This window comes from Choloepus didactylus, chromosome 4 (assembly GCF_015220235.1).
Source record: "Choloepus didactylus isolate mChoDid1 chromosome 4, mChoDid1.pri, whole genome shotgun sequence".
Taxonomy (NCBI): domain Eukaryota; kingdom Metazoa; phylum Chordata; class Mammalia; order Pilosa; family Megalonychidae; genus Choloepus; species Choloepus didactylus.
This window is the reverse complement of record NC_051310.1, coordinates 156,408,554-156,425,655: the sequence shown is the minus strand read 5'-3', so window position 1 is coordinate 156,425,655 and position 17,102 is coordinate 156,408,554. Positions and strand designations below refer to the sequence as shown.

Below are 17,102 nucleotides of genomic sequence, written 5' to 3'. Positions count from 1 at the left end.
AAACTGAAATCGAAGTTGTAAAAAGTTTATACTATTGTAGCCCCAAATTTAAAGATTTAGTTATTTTTCTTTTAAGAATTTCCAGTCTTTCTTCATGGTCCGCAAGTATAATTGCATTTCAACATGAGTTTCAAATGGCTAACTGTTTGGACAATTGTTATTTTGTTTTCAGACTTTCTCTTTTTAAGAGTCCCATTGCAATGCTGAGGTTATGGGATAGGAAACAACATAAAAAGAAGTATATACCCTTCCTCAGTTTATAAACTCAGAAATCATCCAGGATTGAAATTTGCATAGAGGGTCCTGTTGGTCCCCAAGAATCTATGATAAATATCACCCAGAATATCAAGGGCCTATGCGAATATGGGATTTTACCTGAACCTCAAAATATGTCTGCTCTACCTGATTATTCTGTCCAGGCTAACCACCTCCCTCAAAAATCGTCTAAGCTGCAGGACATTTGTTTTCTGGTCGCAATGAAGCATGCATGCTAGTCAGCTTTGCCAAAGGCTTATAAAGATGAAGCAACTTCCTGGAGATTTTGAGTCCGTGTCCCTGCCATAGACCCCTGGATCCAAATGCTCCAACTTTTTGGGAAATATATCTAGATTTCTTTGTGCTTTCTGGCTCCTCTAAAGATTTCAGAGACAAGTGGGAACTATATTTGTAGTATAGAGTTTTAAAAAAATAAGAATGGTCATGGAGCTATGTTAGTGATCAGCCTAGTACCTTCACCCTTGGCCATTCACATCTGCACCACTGCAACTCCTAATTATACATCTCCACCTGCCACAAACCAGGCAGCAGCCCCAGGCCCAGGTCTCAAATTATCCAGAGAAATATAGGAAACAAATCAACTCACGGGCTCCACGAAGAGTTTGGTGCCTGCTCCAAAGAACATCTGTCGGGTGTCCCAGGAGCACATTGTGACACTACCTCATAGGTAACCAGTCTGAGGATGGCTCTGGGACCTGGGCTAGAGCATCTGTGCCCTGCCTCCCCAGCCAGTGTTTTAGCCTAGAGACCCACAGCTCAGAGAACTACAAAGCTGCCTTTGATGATACCAGGGGACTGAGTGTACAAATCTCAGTTCCCTTTGAAGATAATAATCTTTTAACTGCTAAGGATGGATAGGAATCTGAGCATGAACTCCCCCAGCTGGGAGGTGCAGGACAGGGCTGAGACAGAGCAAGAGAAGAGGGTGACAGAATAGCTGCCTTCAGGTTAGAAAATTTAGCTCCTGGTTGATTGGAGGAACTCTCCAAGAAGAAAACAATAGCTGGGAGTAGGAATGGGGCACCCAGTGTTGACATTTCTTACAATGAATTAGGGGAGGGTTTAGAAACAGGTCTCAGTTCTCAGGCTCTGGGTTCCTTCTCCTGGGTCACAAATACTGCTTTTTGATTAGAAAACTAATTTCCCCTATCACTCAGACTGAAGGTCACAGTAAACTGATCTGCTTTCTAATTCCCAGAGCCCACTGAAGGGCTTTCTAGTGACCTGTGGGTTAAACAGGAAATTAGTTGCAATGGGAGAGCCCACTGGTTCTGTGCGTCACAGATGCAGGTTAGAAAAGCTTTGAATTGCTTACTTTTGTTTTATAATTTCTCCCCAAATAGTCACATGAAATAGAACCTAAAAACCACATGGATTACTTTGCCCCACCTCCGAAAATCAAGAGTCTAGGGCTAGAGCTAGACAAAAGAGAATGATGGTTGTGTAGGGACATTATTTTCCATCAAAACTTTAAGGATTGGAGTCTTGATTTGAAATCCTCACTTCTTCTACCTGAACTTCACATCATTACATTGCACTGCATCACTACAGGAAAAGAAAATGGGAGAAGCAAATGGACTGCCATTGGGGAGCACAGGTCAGTGCCCCGGGAGAGGGGCTAAGCATCCATTCCATCACTTTCTCCCTAAGACTCCAAAGGCACAGCCTCAAAGATTTGATATTAACACTGCAGATAATTCTGAATTTCAAGTGGAAATGACTTAGAGGGAAAGTGAAACTCAATACTTTTTGCTCAGATGCTATTTGCCAAACATCTATCAGACAGCAATCAGCTATCCCATGATTCTGTTTTTCTCCTTCTTTCAATGCTCCATTCTTCCTCCCTCAAAGATAAGAAAACCCACCAAATCCCACTATTTTCTTGGAAGTGAAAGACAATGAAGAACCCCTATAAGCTTATATTATCCTCTGGGAGGCAGAGACCAATTTGACAGAACCAGCCCCATTCAGGACTGTTTGGGAGTTTCACTGCACTCTTGTACTTTTCTCTACTTCTTTATTTCCTCTGATTTTCATCTGAAATCTAACCATATAAGGGGTTATGCCTGTCCCATTGGACTTGGCATTCTTTGAAGGCATCTGAAAGACTATCGTTCTCTGGACTGGTCTCCAGTGATTGACTGTTGGCGGCTACCAAAACTGGTCCCTGGATTTTCAAAGCACTACACCACATGTGGGCTTCTGAACACTTGTGCCTTTCCCCCAGATTCAGGGCTATCGGGGGAGGTGAGCACATAGCTGCTCTCGACGGACCTAGGCTAGGATGGGACCTTGGAATTCATTTAGTGTGAACCAGGCGTGTTGGTTGAGTTCAAAGTTTCAGCAAAAAGAGACAAAGAGATTAACTTAGAGAGCGAGAGAGAGAGAGAGAGAGAGAGAGAGAGAAGCACCCTCTTTATTCAACTCTTTCTTTCACAGTAATTTACTTCTTTCTAACTCTCCCTCTTCCTAAGCTGTGACCCTGACACTTTTCCCTCATAAACCATGGAGAGACCCTCCTCTTCTAGAGTCCCAGTCCCTGACCAGGTCCAGAAAACTGACATGATCTATTTACAAATTTAGGGGGGACTTACCAATACCAAGCCTCTGAACAGAGTTTCCAAGCTTACACAGAGTATTTTCTTAACAGACACCTAATAAGTTTGCCCTCAAATTTTACTCTGACTTTTTGCAGCAAGGAAAAAAAAACAAACAAAAAAAAAGAGACTGATTTTCCATTTAGAATTTCCCAACTTCCCAAGAAGTTCCATTCATTCAGGGTGTGCTACAACAGCCCTGAGGGAATGTACATGATTGAACTGTAGTAAAATGCAATACTTACTTGGTTCCATAATGAGCTGAGTCCCGGTTCCAAAGATGAATTGTACTGTCAAAGCACTATCCCAGGTATCATTACAAAAATACCTGTGACTCTCTTCCCCCCTGCCAGTCTAATGCGTCTGTTTGGAAGGGGTGGTTGTTTGGAGCAGAATGTGGTAGCTGGAGACATTGAACTGTGCAAGGGTTTCTGAGATCTAAGCAGTATATGTTGTTAGCTTGTTTGATGTTTTCTGAATGTTGATATTTAGGAAAGTACCTAGGTTTTCTGCTATTATCTCCCCCACCCAACAGCTCTTACCCCCAGACCTTGTTTCATGGTCATATTTTTGCAGGGAGAAAGGAATCATTTATGTTTTGCTGAGAATTGCCAAATGACTATTTTTAGCAGAAACATAATTATAAGGCTCCGGAATATCAATTGCAACAGGAATATGCCTCAGGTAGGCATGGAAGAACATGATGGTTGAAGCAAGAGGCACTGATGCAAAAGACTTGGGGTCTACCCAAAGGATAATAATAATCACAGGTGACCACTATTTGTATAAAATACTTTACTATTTACAAACAGTGTCTACACTCTCTCAACAAACATTATTGTAATGAATTTCATGAGGTGGGTATTATTATATCCATCCTACAGATGAAGTAACACAAGCTAAAGGTGGTTAAGGGCCTTTCTAAGTTCACACAGCTAGTGAATCGCTGAGCTGGGCTTCACTTGCAGGTCTCTAGACTCTAACTTTTCTCCACAGAACCAAAAAAAAAAAAAGAAAAAAAAAAAAGAAAAAAAAAATAGATGATAAGATTGGAAGAAGCCTCAGATGTTGCTTGTCCAAACTTCTGTTCTCAGAAGTCTGGACACTAGAACTAGTGGCTGGATTGAGAGAATTTTGACTGCTTATCTAGTGTTTTTTCATTCAATTACAGAATTCCCACTGGGTCATAGGGCATGCATACTATCGGATTTCCTTTGCTTCTCCTACTGAGCCATCCCTAACAACTGGTCTGGAGGATTATCAGGATCTTATTGTGTTAGAACTGGAGGGCATCTTGGAAATCATCAGGTCTAATTGGAGCTCAACTAGAGTCCAACCAAGTTCAGTCACAGAGCTTGTTAGTCAAACAGAACGGTGGGAATCACAGTCTCTCAAATTTTGGTCTGACGTGCTCCTCATTACAAGTCATGCCCATAACATAGAAATACTATAGCATGGGTCTAGTTGCAGCCTCGATCTGGGAATGGTGAATGCATGGATGCAGGGCAAGCTGGTTTTCTAAAGCTACTTGGGTAGAGCAAAGACAATGAAGCTTCTGCAGGAAAGATAGTGGATCAAGAAGACTACCATAGCACATACCCCATCCTGAACTTCATCAGAGACTCAGTCCCTGTTCCTGAAACCATGCTTTGCTTAATTACCTGCTGGAAGAAATTTTCAGGGGTCTGAGAAGTGTTTCCCAAGCTAGTGACTTGGGAACATGTTTAACAAGGGTAATTATCAAACATGGTGGTTACAAGAAGAAAAAGCAAATCACTTACTTGGTTCTACCTCCAGATTGGTTTCTTTGCCAAAGATCAGTGGATTATGATACACAGCTGACATACCTAGTCTCAAAAGCACTTTGCTTTTTCTCTTTATGGCAACCCTGGCACCAGCTGCCAAGTCACATGATCTCCGTTGGATGGAGTTTCCTGTCTCTTCTGGTCTAGCCTCTTTCCTCCTCAACCTTTGTGGCTGTCCTTCAGGGAGGAGAAAGGAGTGTCTCCTGTGTCCAACTTTTGCCCCTGCTATAATCTGACAGTATTTATTTTCTGAAGGAAAAGAATGAATGTTGACTGAAATAAGGGGGGGCTGGAAGTGAAGCAGCCTCACTGTTGTTTTGGACTCTGCAGGCAGCTTGGAAAGGAGCAGATTAGAGGCCTGAGGGGGAGGCTGGGCCAGGCTGGATAAACCTCCACATCAACCTCTGGGCCCCATCGAGCTGCAGCCCTGACAGAAGAGCAGAGTTCTTAAGAGCCCAGATTCTGGGACCTGACAGATGATTTGAATTTTGACTTTGTTCCTTGTGAAGCTGTGAGATCTTAGGAAACCCCTATCAGATTCAGCTTCCTGATTTGTGAAATGTGGGTCCTATAACCTAATTCCAGATGATCATTGTAAGAACTGAATAAAATGACATTCATACAGAGCCTAGCACAGTGGCCTGATACATAGTAGGCACTCATAAACAGAAGGTGATTTATAAATGTACCAAGGTTGTCATGGTCATTAGCACAGATTTATATTGTGGCACTTTATCCCATGCTGCACTGTCCCATTCTCTGGCTCTGTTCTGTGAAGGTAAGTGGTGTCCCAGGTTTAGTCTATCCAGATGGCTAAAAGGTATGGTGGGATCTGGGTCTGTGGGTTCATGGAGACCTGCTCTGTTAGTTTTGTGCCACCTGGGAGCCCTGTAAGTAAGAACTGGAAAGAAGCTCCCAAAGAAAGCACCAGGAGGAAGTAGGCTTCTGGGAAAATAAAAGCCCTGGATTTGCAACAATGCCTCTCTAATCCGATATTAGTTGGTTTAAAAAGAGGGCACAATTCAAAACTATTCTGGATCCTACCCCTCTGGCTACCCCTTATCTTTTGACTTGAAAGGATAATGGAATGCATCAGCTCAGTGCTTCCCAAACTTCAATTAATCGCCTCTCATTTTGGAGGGTTGTGTCATATAATTTGCTTAATAACTAAAAACAAAATTATTCTTTTATATTTTTGCTTAAAATATAATTAAAAGAACACTGGCAATAACATGACTTTGATGACCTAGTTTTATTATTCTGATATCAATTAAAACATAAAGCAAATGCAAAAGAAAATGAAAAAGACTCTATCCATGTACTATGTAAAATCATGTGGTAAGCACTTCACTCTCAGGGAAATGCTGGATCAAGTCAGCAAGTAAACAGAGGAACGTATCATTGGGGACACTTGTCAAACAAATGGAGATAAGGGAAAACAGTCATTAACTTTGTTGGAGACATGGATAAACTATTATTTTACTAAGAGCTTTTAAAGCTAATGAGATCTAAGGGCAAGGACCAGAATTGGTTGAATTTTCAAAATCTTATTGTGATTTTTTTTCTAGTCTGTATTTTTCTGCTCTGACTCTGTTAGCACAGATTTGGGTCTCTCTCTATCTTCCTCTCTCTTCCTCGCTCTCTCTCTCTCTTTCTCTCTCTCTCTCTCCATCTCTCAACAAAAAGTCTCTCCATAGTCTGTGAGGTCCCCACTTCTCTCCATAGTCTGTGAGGTCCAGGAATGTCCACCCCTTTCTTTACCTTCGCTTTCTCTCCCTCTACCCCCAATTCTATGTCTCCTTCACTTCATACATCCAAGACTGTCCTGTCCCCAACTTTCTCTGAGAGAAGCCCACCCCCTCACACTCTTCCACTCCAGCTCTCTTGGACCCTTTCTTTTCTTTTCTTTTTTGACAGATGCCCATGATATATTTTATTCTTAAATAAACACAGCAAATTATACAATGGTTTTATGATACGATCTTCTTAATGAAATATAAAAAGTATTTATAGTAAATATGTTTATGTGTGTGTGTGTAAAAGAGACACACTGAACTGTTAATGGTAGCCAATCTGGAAAATAGGTTTGGAAAAGGAGAGCGAGCAAAATGTGGGACTGTAACTTTTTTTTTTTAATATTCATTTTATTGAGATACATTCACATACCACGCAGTCACACAAAACAAATCGTACATTCGATTGTTCACAGTACCGTTACATAGTTGTGCATTCATCACCAAAATCAATCCCTGACACCGTCATTACTACACACACAAAAATAACAAGAATAATAATTAAAGTGAAAAAGAACAATTAAAGTAAAAAAGAACACTGGATGTCTTTGTTTGTTTGTTTGTTTCCTTCCCCCATTTTTCTACTCATCCATCCATAAACTAGACAAAGGGGAGTGTGGTCCTTATGGCTTTCCCAATCCCATTGTCACCCCCCATAAGCTACATTTTTATACAATCATCTTCAAGATTCATGGGTTCTGGGTTATAGTTTGATAGTTTCAGGTATCTACCACCAGCTACCCCAATTCATTAGAACCCGAAAAAAGGGTTGTCTGTATTGTGTGTAAGAGTGCCCACCAGAGTGACCTCTCGGCTCCCTTTGGAATCTCTCTGCCACTGAAGCTTATTTCATTTCCTTTCATTTCCCCCTTTTGGTCAAGAAGATGTTCTCCATCCCACAATGCCGGGTCTACATTCCTCCCCGGGTGTTATATTCCACATTGCCAGGGAGATTCACTCCCCTGGGTGTCTGATCCCATGTAGTGGGGAGGGCAGTGATTTCATCCACCAAGCTGGCTTAGCCAGAGAGAGAGGGCCACATCTGAGCAACAAAGAGGCATTCGGGAGGAGGCTCTTAGGCACAGTTATAGGGAGGCCTAGCCTCTCCTTTGCAATAACAGTCTTCCGAAGGGCAAGACTGGACCCTTTCTTACCTTGGCAAACATAAGCTGAATGCCAAGGTACCAGGGCTGGGAGTGCTGTTTCTTTTCCCAGTGGCCCAGTTTGGCAGATTTGGGACAACTGACCCCTATTACTGAACTTCCACTAAATAACTGGAAGTTGCTGCCACATGAGACCTCTTGTCTTTTTTGTCTTTTGTTTTGTTTTGTTTTCTTTTTTTAATGTGAAACATAGTTGAATTCAAATGTTACTCAAATGACACCAAAAGATGTATGATCCTTCAACAATTTTTTTAGCATCAATTACTTTATAACAGTTCATCAGTGAGCACCACCGCGTCCTGTTTCTGAGCAAGAGGAACACCATGAGCCCTTAGGGACCTGCTCCTGACTGTGTCCTATAGACCCTAAAGCATTTCTTAGTTGGAAGCATTACACATTCACTTTGTTCTACTTGGGATGTAGTCCAGATTCCTTGCCTGTAAACCAGCATCTATTTGCAGCTCAACTAGAAACAAATGCCTGAAACTTGCTCCTTTCTTCCGAAGAGACAGGTAGCAACACTGGTGACCACTTACTCTGGCCTCACCCTCTGTGCCAGTTTGAATGTATTATGTACCCCAAAATGACATTATCTTTGATGCAATCTTGTGGGGCAGATTGATTAATCTTTTTGATTAGGGTGTGACCTTTTGATTGAGTGTTTCCATGGAGATGTGACCCACCCACCTGTAGGTGATAACTCTGAGTAGATCATTTCCATGGAAGCATGACCCCACCCATTCAGGGTGGGTCTAAATTCAATCACTGGAGCCATATAAATGAGCTGAAAAACAGAAGGAACTCAGTGCAGCTGTGAGTGACATTTTGAAGAGGAGCTACAACCAAGAGGGACACTTTGAAGAACACACAGGAACTGAGAGAAGAGCTGCAGATGAGAGACAGTTTGAAGATGGCTGTTGAAAAAAGACTTTTACTCCGGAGAAGCTAAAAGCCCCAAGAGCAATGAAGAGTGACATTTTTGAGGAACTGCAGCCTAGAGAGGAGCATCCTGGGAGAAAGCCATTTTGAAAACATAACTTGGAGCAGATGCCACCCATGTGCTTTCCCAGCTAGCAGAGGTTTTCTGGACACTATTAGCCATCCTCCGGTGAAGGTAACCGATTGTTGATGCATTACCTTGGTCACTTTATGGCCTTAAGACTGTAACTGGGTAATCAAGTAAACCACCTTTTATAAAAGCCAATCTGTCTCTGGTATTTTGCATGCCAGCAGCATTAGCAAACTAGAACACCTTCCATGCCCAGGAGGCTGATTCACTACTGAGCTCTCCCAGAAGCAGGGTTTGGCCTAAGGAAGGTCAGAGTTGTTTAATATCTTGAGCCACATGGATAGTATCATCCAGACTCAGGTCAATCTTAGTTCCTACTCTACTTGGGGAGTCAGACCAGTGACTCTTTAGTTTCTACAGACAGACCTGAATCCCTTGGATTGGGCACTATTGTCTCAGTTTCCCTAGAGATCTTTGGGTTATTTCACATCACCCAAGGTCTCTATTTTACAGACACCTGCCCAACTCCCTTAGAGGGGATTAAAGAAGTTTACCAAGAGTCTTCCTTGACATGAGACTGCTGCTAGTGTTGTCCATTCATACTTCCATTATCCGTGCCTCAGATGGAGAATGCCCAAAGAGCAGACAAGCCCAAAGAGCAGACAAGTGGGTTACTTACTTGGTTCTACAGTCACATGGACTCCTTTTCCAAAGATGAGCTTGTCTGTGTCACAGAACATTAAAGGGTTTCAAAAATGTCAGCAATATCCCCACTTTTCCTTCTTCCCATTAGCTTTAGGATTGAAGGATCATTAGGGCTTGGCTCCTTGAATCATGGCACTTGTTTTGGTTCTCCAACTGGTTCATAATGACTTAATCACTAGCAGATGGGCTGGGGGGCTCCTGCTTTGGGGAGGTTGTACCTTGGGGAGTAGGCAGGTACACAGGTTCTATGGTGAATGTTACCAGTACACTTGAGGATGAAGTTCTTGGTTTTCTTGGTTTCTATTCTACTGTTCCCACTTCCCAGACCCACATCTAAGTCTTGGTCTCAGAGAACTGGCATCACCAAGGTGATGGGTCTTGGTTCCATGACTACCCCTGAGTTCCAGTCACCAGTGGTGTTTAAAGGGCAGGTAATGTTGAGCCCCATGAGCTGTGGCATGGCAATGTGAAACGCTGATCAGATCTCAGTGATTTATAGAGCAGCCAGCTTTAGAATGTGCAACTATGGCTGGTGATTTTTGAATACAATTCAATCTATTTCCAAATCCACTTTCCCAAACTGCCAAGCAAAGCATTCAGGCAAAATTCTCTAAGGATTTGGATTCAGAAATTCCATAGGCGATGACTCATCTAACTCTCTTTTGCAATAGAACCAATATGAAAGCAAAATAGAGACAGTTTTTAAAGAACCATTGTTCTGGATCCCCCAAATTCCATGTAAGAGAATGTTGAAACACCAGCATCACCCAAGTGAGATTAGCCAAGTGAGAGGCCAGCAGCTGGGGGTCATCTCCTCTGGTCCAGTCAAACTTCCTGGTATCCCTTCCAGGTGGCAGAGTAGGAATGAAGGCTGCCTGCTTAGTTCATCCCCTGAGGCATGGTAGCTAGGTACAGGATTTCCCAGGGAAATGCCCCTTGTGCCCCTGCAGTTTTTGTACAGGTATCTATGTGTTTTGTAGCACTGTGGGTATCCCCCCAGTCGCAGTGCTACAGAGCTTTACAAAAACCTCCTCTCGGTTTTGTACAGGGCCTCTGAAAACCCCCAAGGAAGGATGTTTCTTCCATTAGACTCCAGCAACATCAAAGGATTTTGGGAATTAGATTGAGGGCAGGCGTGCCCAGGTACTTCTGTCTGAAGCTCTCTCCCATGCTGATGAGATCTGTCCTAGGGTTTGTGACTAGAACAGACTTTCAGAAATCATCATGTCCACTCCCTTCTGTGCTTTCTGACCAGTCTGCCCTCAGAGGGCTTCCCACAGTGAAGTATCCAAGATATCTGATTGCCCATGTGGATTCTACATGCTGTGTATTAGACAGAAAGTATTTGTGGTCAATGTAACTCCTCCTGTCACCTGTTAAACTTCTGAATACAGTCTGCATGGTCTGCTTTACACTTGAACAGTGTTATACAGTTTATAAAGGGTTTACACATAAATTTAAAAAGTTTATCCTCTCCATTGACTTCAGAGTTGCTAAATTCAGGGCCTATATGGTGCTTGGTGCAATTTAGAAAAAGTGACTCCATTGAGTGGATGCAAAGACAGAACTCCTTGGTTCAAGCTTGGCAAATGGATGGCACCTTTGTGCACTTTGTAAAAGACATTCCTTTCTCCAGCCAGATGTGGCTCTGCACCAGAGAGTCAGCCTGGCCTTATTGTGGCTTTGGCCAAGGCACAACTTGTGCAACCTTAGTCAGTGGTCCTGGCCAAATTCAACTGATGCTTTCTAATTCTGTTTTTGTTTGATCTTTGACTTTTGACACATTATTCCCTTCTTAAAAACTCTCCTCTGGGCTCTCAAGAGACTGATTTTGGTTAGTCTGTGATATCTGGGTTTATCATAGTGAAAACAAAGTGGTACAATAGGCTAATTGAAAACAGCCTCCTTAAACATTAACCATCAAAGGATAATGTGAGTTTTGTTGTTGTTTATGAAAAGGGAGCAGATAATGGCTATAGAGTATTTGTAAATAAACAATGGGGGTGGGGGTGGGGGCAGGATTAAAGTGTAAAGAGCTTCACACTTTCCCTGGAGGATCTTCTCAAAACCCATGACCTAATTTAAGTATCACCATTTCACTTATGATCTTTGTCACAACTCCCAACCTACATATAACAGCCCCATAAAACTGCCCCACAAACTGCAAGCAGCTTCATCTCCTTATACAAAGACTATTGTTCTTTTGCTGACTAAAAAAAATATATGAAAAGAAAAAATGCTATGGCTTTGGAAACAGACAATGTACCATGGGATGGCTTAGGGTAGAAAGAAGGAAAATGTGCATCACATGTAGGGGGGCAGTGGCAGGTGAGAATATTTTAACTTGGACTCTTGAGTATAGCTGGTTTAGCTTCTAGTTTCTGAAATGGCAAGAGAGACATGATGACTACACTGAATAAGAAGTAAAGCTTCTGATTACCTGTGAGACTCATTGCATCCCTTGTTGCTGATTTGAATTCATCAAAAACAGACATCAAAAAATTGGTTGGAAGAGAGCTATTTATAGGTGACAAAAATGTTGGGAATGAAAAGGGCAAGAAACTCTGGAGTAACATCAAACCTTGAGCCATGCAATCCTGTGGGTCTGGAGTAGGGAATCTTACAATCCTGTGCCCATGGCAGGCAGTTTTGGGATGACGAATCCTGATGGGAGTGTAGCTGTTGTGATTATCAACTCTTCACTGTCTCCCTGTAACAGATGTATACATCCAAGCTCTTTGCCACATGACTTTGCAGGACATCTTCTAGAGCATGCAGAGTATATAACCAGTTCCATTGACTTTGGGGCTTGGCCATGCTTTGGTCAATGAAATATGGGTGGAAGTGACAGGAAGTGTGCCAGGCTTCGCATGATGGATTTCCATCAGTGTTCCTGAACCTCTGAGCTCTGAGTGGAGAGGAGTATATTCTAGGGAGCCATTTCTGCTTCATCTTTGGTCCTAGAATGAAGACAAGTGGAGCAGACTTGTACCCAACCCACATCCTGAAGCCAAGTCCTGCTGACCAGCAAAGCAGTGAGCACAAGCAATATGTTTGTGCTTATAGCAACTGAAATTCTGGAGTTGTTTGTTTTAGAGTGTTATCATATCAGAAATAGCTAATTAATGTAGATGATGAGTCTTGGGGGATACTCCTACCTTCATATGGTCTTATTTCTATATCTACAGGAACTATGAAATTATCAAATTTTTGGTGGCTCCCATTGTCTTTAGGATAAAATGGTATGAAACACAAGGTCTCTGTTTACTTCCCCAAGCCTACATCTTGCACTTCTCCACTTGCCATCTCACACTCAGCTGCATAGAACTATTTGCTTCCAGAACACTCTGTGTTCTTTCACTCGTTGTGCCTTTGCCACAGGACTCCTTTTGCCTGAAATCTCCTTTCCCACTGTTAGGACTATTAGGTCCCTAAACTAACCTGTTTGATTCTTTTCATTTCCAGGTCTAGCTTAGCTGTTGACTTCCCTGGGAACTCCTTAATGACTACCCAAGACTGCTTTAGATGCCCACCCTGTCCTTGAAATTTCCTGGCCTCCAGTGCTTATCTGTATCATTTTAGTCAAAGCTCTTTTTTTCTCCCCTTCATTTAGGTGGAGATTCTTGAGAGAAAATATGTCATGTTTATCTCTGTATAGCCTGTGCCAGCATATTGCTTGACTCAAGTGAGTGCTCCAAAAGGGTCTTCTGAATCCATTGTAAGGATGACATATCTCAGGTTCAAAGAGGATAAGTAAGGAAGTTACAGAACCATGGACAGAACCCACATCTTCCCAAGTCCTGGTCCCTTGCACTCTCTCTGGTACCTGGTTGCCTTATGGAATACTACATTTGTTTAGTGGTGCACAGCACTATTAGTTGTAAACTGAATTTTAATGTTAGCTTCAGGTAAGCATCATTGAGGAGTTAAATTTGTTTTGATTTGCTCCACACGATGTAATTATTCTAAAGCCAAATAGAAATGAGTTTCATGTTGTGTATCTTTTGGAGTATTCAGATCATGCTCTCTTTCACCCACATGGGTAATCAAGGATCAGTTGTGCTTCTGGAGAGGAACGCTTGTATGTCAGAGTTCAGAGAGACTTCAAGGATCATATATTCACTCCCCTGCCTTTTCAGATAAGAAGTTCCAGAGAGGCTTCCTAACTTGGCTAAGGCACCCACATGTAAAAGAACATACAAGTAAGCATTCAGGTCTACTAATTCCCAGTCCAATGATCTTTTTGGTACACTAGGCAATTATCCAAGCTTCTTTGGTATTTCATTCCAGCTTTATGGTTTGCAAGTGTTCTGATTATCCTTCGGCTCAGTGAAGGCCTGAGAATCCGACTATATTATTTATCTTTGGTACTCATATTATATTTCTGTCTCAATACTTCAGCCTTTCAATTAAAAACCTCTAAAAAATGATAGGTAGTTGGGACCACCACTTAAGTTTTTGGCAAAACCATTGTTCTGGATTGCTAAAGCTGCCATTATGTAAAATACCAGAAATGGATTGGCTTTTATAAAGGGGACTTATTAAGTTAGAAATTTACAGCTGAAGGTCAGAAAGTGTCCAAACTAAGTTGTCAGCAAGAGGAACCTTCACTGAAGAAAGGCTGGTGGCATCAGGAACACCTCTGTCAGCTGGGATGGCACGTGGATGGCATGTTCTCGTCCGTTGCTCCTGAGTTGCATTACTTTCAGCTTCTGATTCTAGTTGTCTTCTCTTTAAGTGTCTGTGGGTTCTCACTTAGCTTCTCCAGGGCAAACTCTGGGCTTCATCTCTTAGCTTAGCAACTCCAAACATCTGGTTTCAATGGCTGTCTCCAAAATGTCTCTGGGTGTTTTTTCTCCAAGTATCTCTCTTTAAACCATCTCTGCCTTTTATCCTCTCATAGAGGATGACAGTAAACTGATTATGACCCACCTAGAAAGGGCTGGGTCACACCTCGATGGAAATAATCTAATCAAAAGGTCTCACCCACAGTTGTGTGGGTCACATCCCCATGGATACAACCTAATCCAAAGATCTCACCCACAGTAAGCCTGCCTCCACAAGATTGCTTTAAAGAACATAGTCTTTCCTGGGGTACATAAGAGATTCAAAATGGCACAACCATAAATAAGAACAATGGACCAACATGGCTTGCAGGATTAATGGGTCAAACACTATACTTAGCAACTGGACAGGAGTTAAGAGAGGCCCAAGTTTTTGAACTGAGGTCCAAATGATGTTTCAAGCATAGATAAACCTAGTCAGGTTTCCCGCTTTTGTGGAACCCCAAATATTAAGTTTTCTTTGGAATATGCTTTTTTGGCTTTTGTTAATACCTTCTCCTATCTTCTCTATGATGCCCAGAGGAGTGAGCTTGATAATCAACTGATTCAAGTTCATTGGTACATTTGTACAAGTTTGGAAATACCCTGCCCTCTTCCAGGTAAGGGACTTGATTTTGAGCCCTTTTCATTATCTCAGATCCTGAAAGTCCTCTGAATGATTTTAAGATACCTCAGTTCTCCCTGTTTTGAAAAAGAATAAGAAACCAAAATATGTGCTGTTATCATTAATGGTTTTCTGATTTATTTTACTTGTATAGTCAGTGACAGGTTCATTGTTATCTTAGAATGATGTAATATGAATCCATGGTTTTCATTTGGTCTAACTTGAATAGAATCAGGAAGCTCTTTGAATAGAGCTGTATTCTTTAAATAAGCATGCTGAATTTCAAGGAGTACGTGGTATTTCAACTTTTCTTTGTTTAACCTTGCTACAGTCTTGTTGGCCACTTAAAAATGAAAACTTTTAAAAATTTTTTATTCTAAAATTTCTGAAACAGGCCATAAAAGGGAGAGTAACAGAATGAAAACCCACAGATTTAGTAATTGTTGTTTGCCATATTTGCTCTTTATTTGGCCTAAATATTTTTAAATAAAATATTTTTAAATAAAATATTTTTAAATAAATATTTTTAAATAAAATATTTTAAATAAAACATTTTTAAATAAAATATTTTTAAATAAAATATTTTTAAATAAAATATTTTAAATAAAATATTTTAAATAAAATATTTTTAAATAAAATATTTTTAAATAAATTACAAACCACGACAATTCACTCCAAATACCTCAGTATGCATTTAAAAAATATTTTCCCACATAACCGCTATATCTAATGAAGTTAACAATAATGCCTTAAAATAAGTTTTAATTGTTACTCCACAGTCAATTTTTCCCAATTCACCCCAGAATGTATACCACAGTTGTTTATTTTTTCAAAGATCCAGTCAAAGATCATGCATTTCACTTAGCTGTTATATCTTTTAAATCTCTTTAATCTGTAATAATCTCCCTTCAACTGATCTCCCCCACTGTGTTTTTATTATTATTTTTTTATGGCATTGATTATTGAATGATCTGAGCCTGTTACCCTGTAGAATGTCTCAACTTCTGGATTTGTCTAGTTGTTTCCTTGTGGAATCCTTTAACTTGCTCTTCTAGCTCCCTTAACTCCTGTTAGATCTAAAGATTTTCTTAGGTTTAGTTTATCTTTTTTTTTTGGCAAAAATACTTCATAGGTGATGTGTACTGCATGTTGCATCATATTAGGATGCCCATAATGACTTGGTGAGGCTAAGATTGTCATAGGATAGGACGGCAATAGATAAATCTATCTTTTGTAAAGTTACATATTTCCCATTGCAGCTAGCAAGTCATCTGAGACTTTAAATGTTTTAAAACTTTTTTGTGGGGGCTTGAAATACTTTTTTCTGCATGATTTCTTTGTGTGAAGCAGGAAGCTAGCCATATTTTTTTCTTTCTGTGACCGTGAATCCCTCCATTCTCCTATACCAGAAAGAAATGTTATAAACTCATCATTATATGCTGAAAAAAATAGCATCTAAAAGAGTCTGCTGTTTTAGAAAATAAGCAATCCAAGAATGTTGTGCTCCATTTCTGCACTAAAAACCAGAATTTCATGAAAAGTAGATCTCTGCGAATTGTTTATATCCCCTGAAAATGAGCTTCTTTGATTTCATTTTGATCGGGTTGATGTATTCCATCCTTTAAGCCATAAGTGCAGTTATTTTAGACAACCTGGGAAGGAAGCCTGGGTATAGTTTTCTTCCCTTATGCACTGCTTTGCTCTCCTAGGCTTTAAAAGAGCAAATGGATTTGGTGTGCTTCCTGGCAACTGTAATCCCAGGATGAAGGGATCATAATTAACAGATTCCTGTATCCTTGAATCAAACATATGCAGGGTCAAGGGAAGAGCCACAGAGAGCCCAGGCCTCATGAGCTCTCAGATCTGTGCCATTAGCAATGATTGATCCTCTGAAGTGACCAGAAATATTATTCAGTTCCCAGGAAATATCCTTCAAAAACACATAGTTTAAGTGGGAGGGGCTAACTTGTGTCTTCGCTCTGGAATGAGGAAACTGCTTGGTGGCTTTAGATCAGAAAGGAAGATTCCTGGATTCTGAAATGATATTCCAATTGTGCCCAGTCTTTCACTAATCTCAAGGACCAGCTTAAGATGCATCTTCTCCAAAAATCTCTTCCCAGCTAATAGTACCCTCCAAAGACTTCCTTCTCACCATCTGTTTATTTCCTTGTGATTTTCTAATATCTCCAGTATTATTCTTGAAGAGTCCGTACTTTTAATCACATCACTGGACCATTTGTCCAGTGCTGCTTAATAACGGCTTTCCTGATGCCTCCTTCATTTGTTGGTTTTCTCATTAGAGCAAG

General features: G+C 40.9%; 1 protein-coding gene and 1 gene segment (V, D, J or C); both read right to left on the bottom strand.

Annotated features, from left to right (window-relative positions):
- LOC119532271 overlaps positions 1–17,102 on the bottom strand; it is a 456,157-nt gene that overhangs the window by 269,241 nt on the left and 169,814 nt on the right.
- The window catches only part of LOC119532285 (immunoglobulin lambda-1 light chain-like), a 62,188-nt gene that overhangs the window by 6,586 nt on the left and 38,500 nt on the right, over positions 1–17,102 (bottom strand). The window contains exon 6 of the mRNA XM_037834516.1: positions 3,119–3,163. Within this exon, the coding sequence (XP_037690444.1) occupies positions 3,119–3,163 (45 nt within the window). The remainder of the gene's footprint in view (positions 1–3,118; positions 3,164–17,102) is intronic.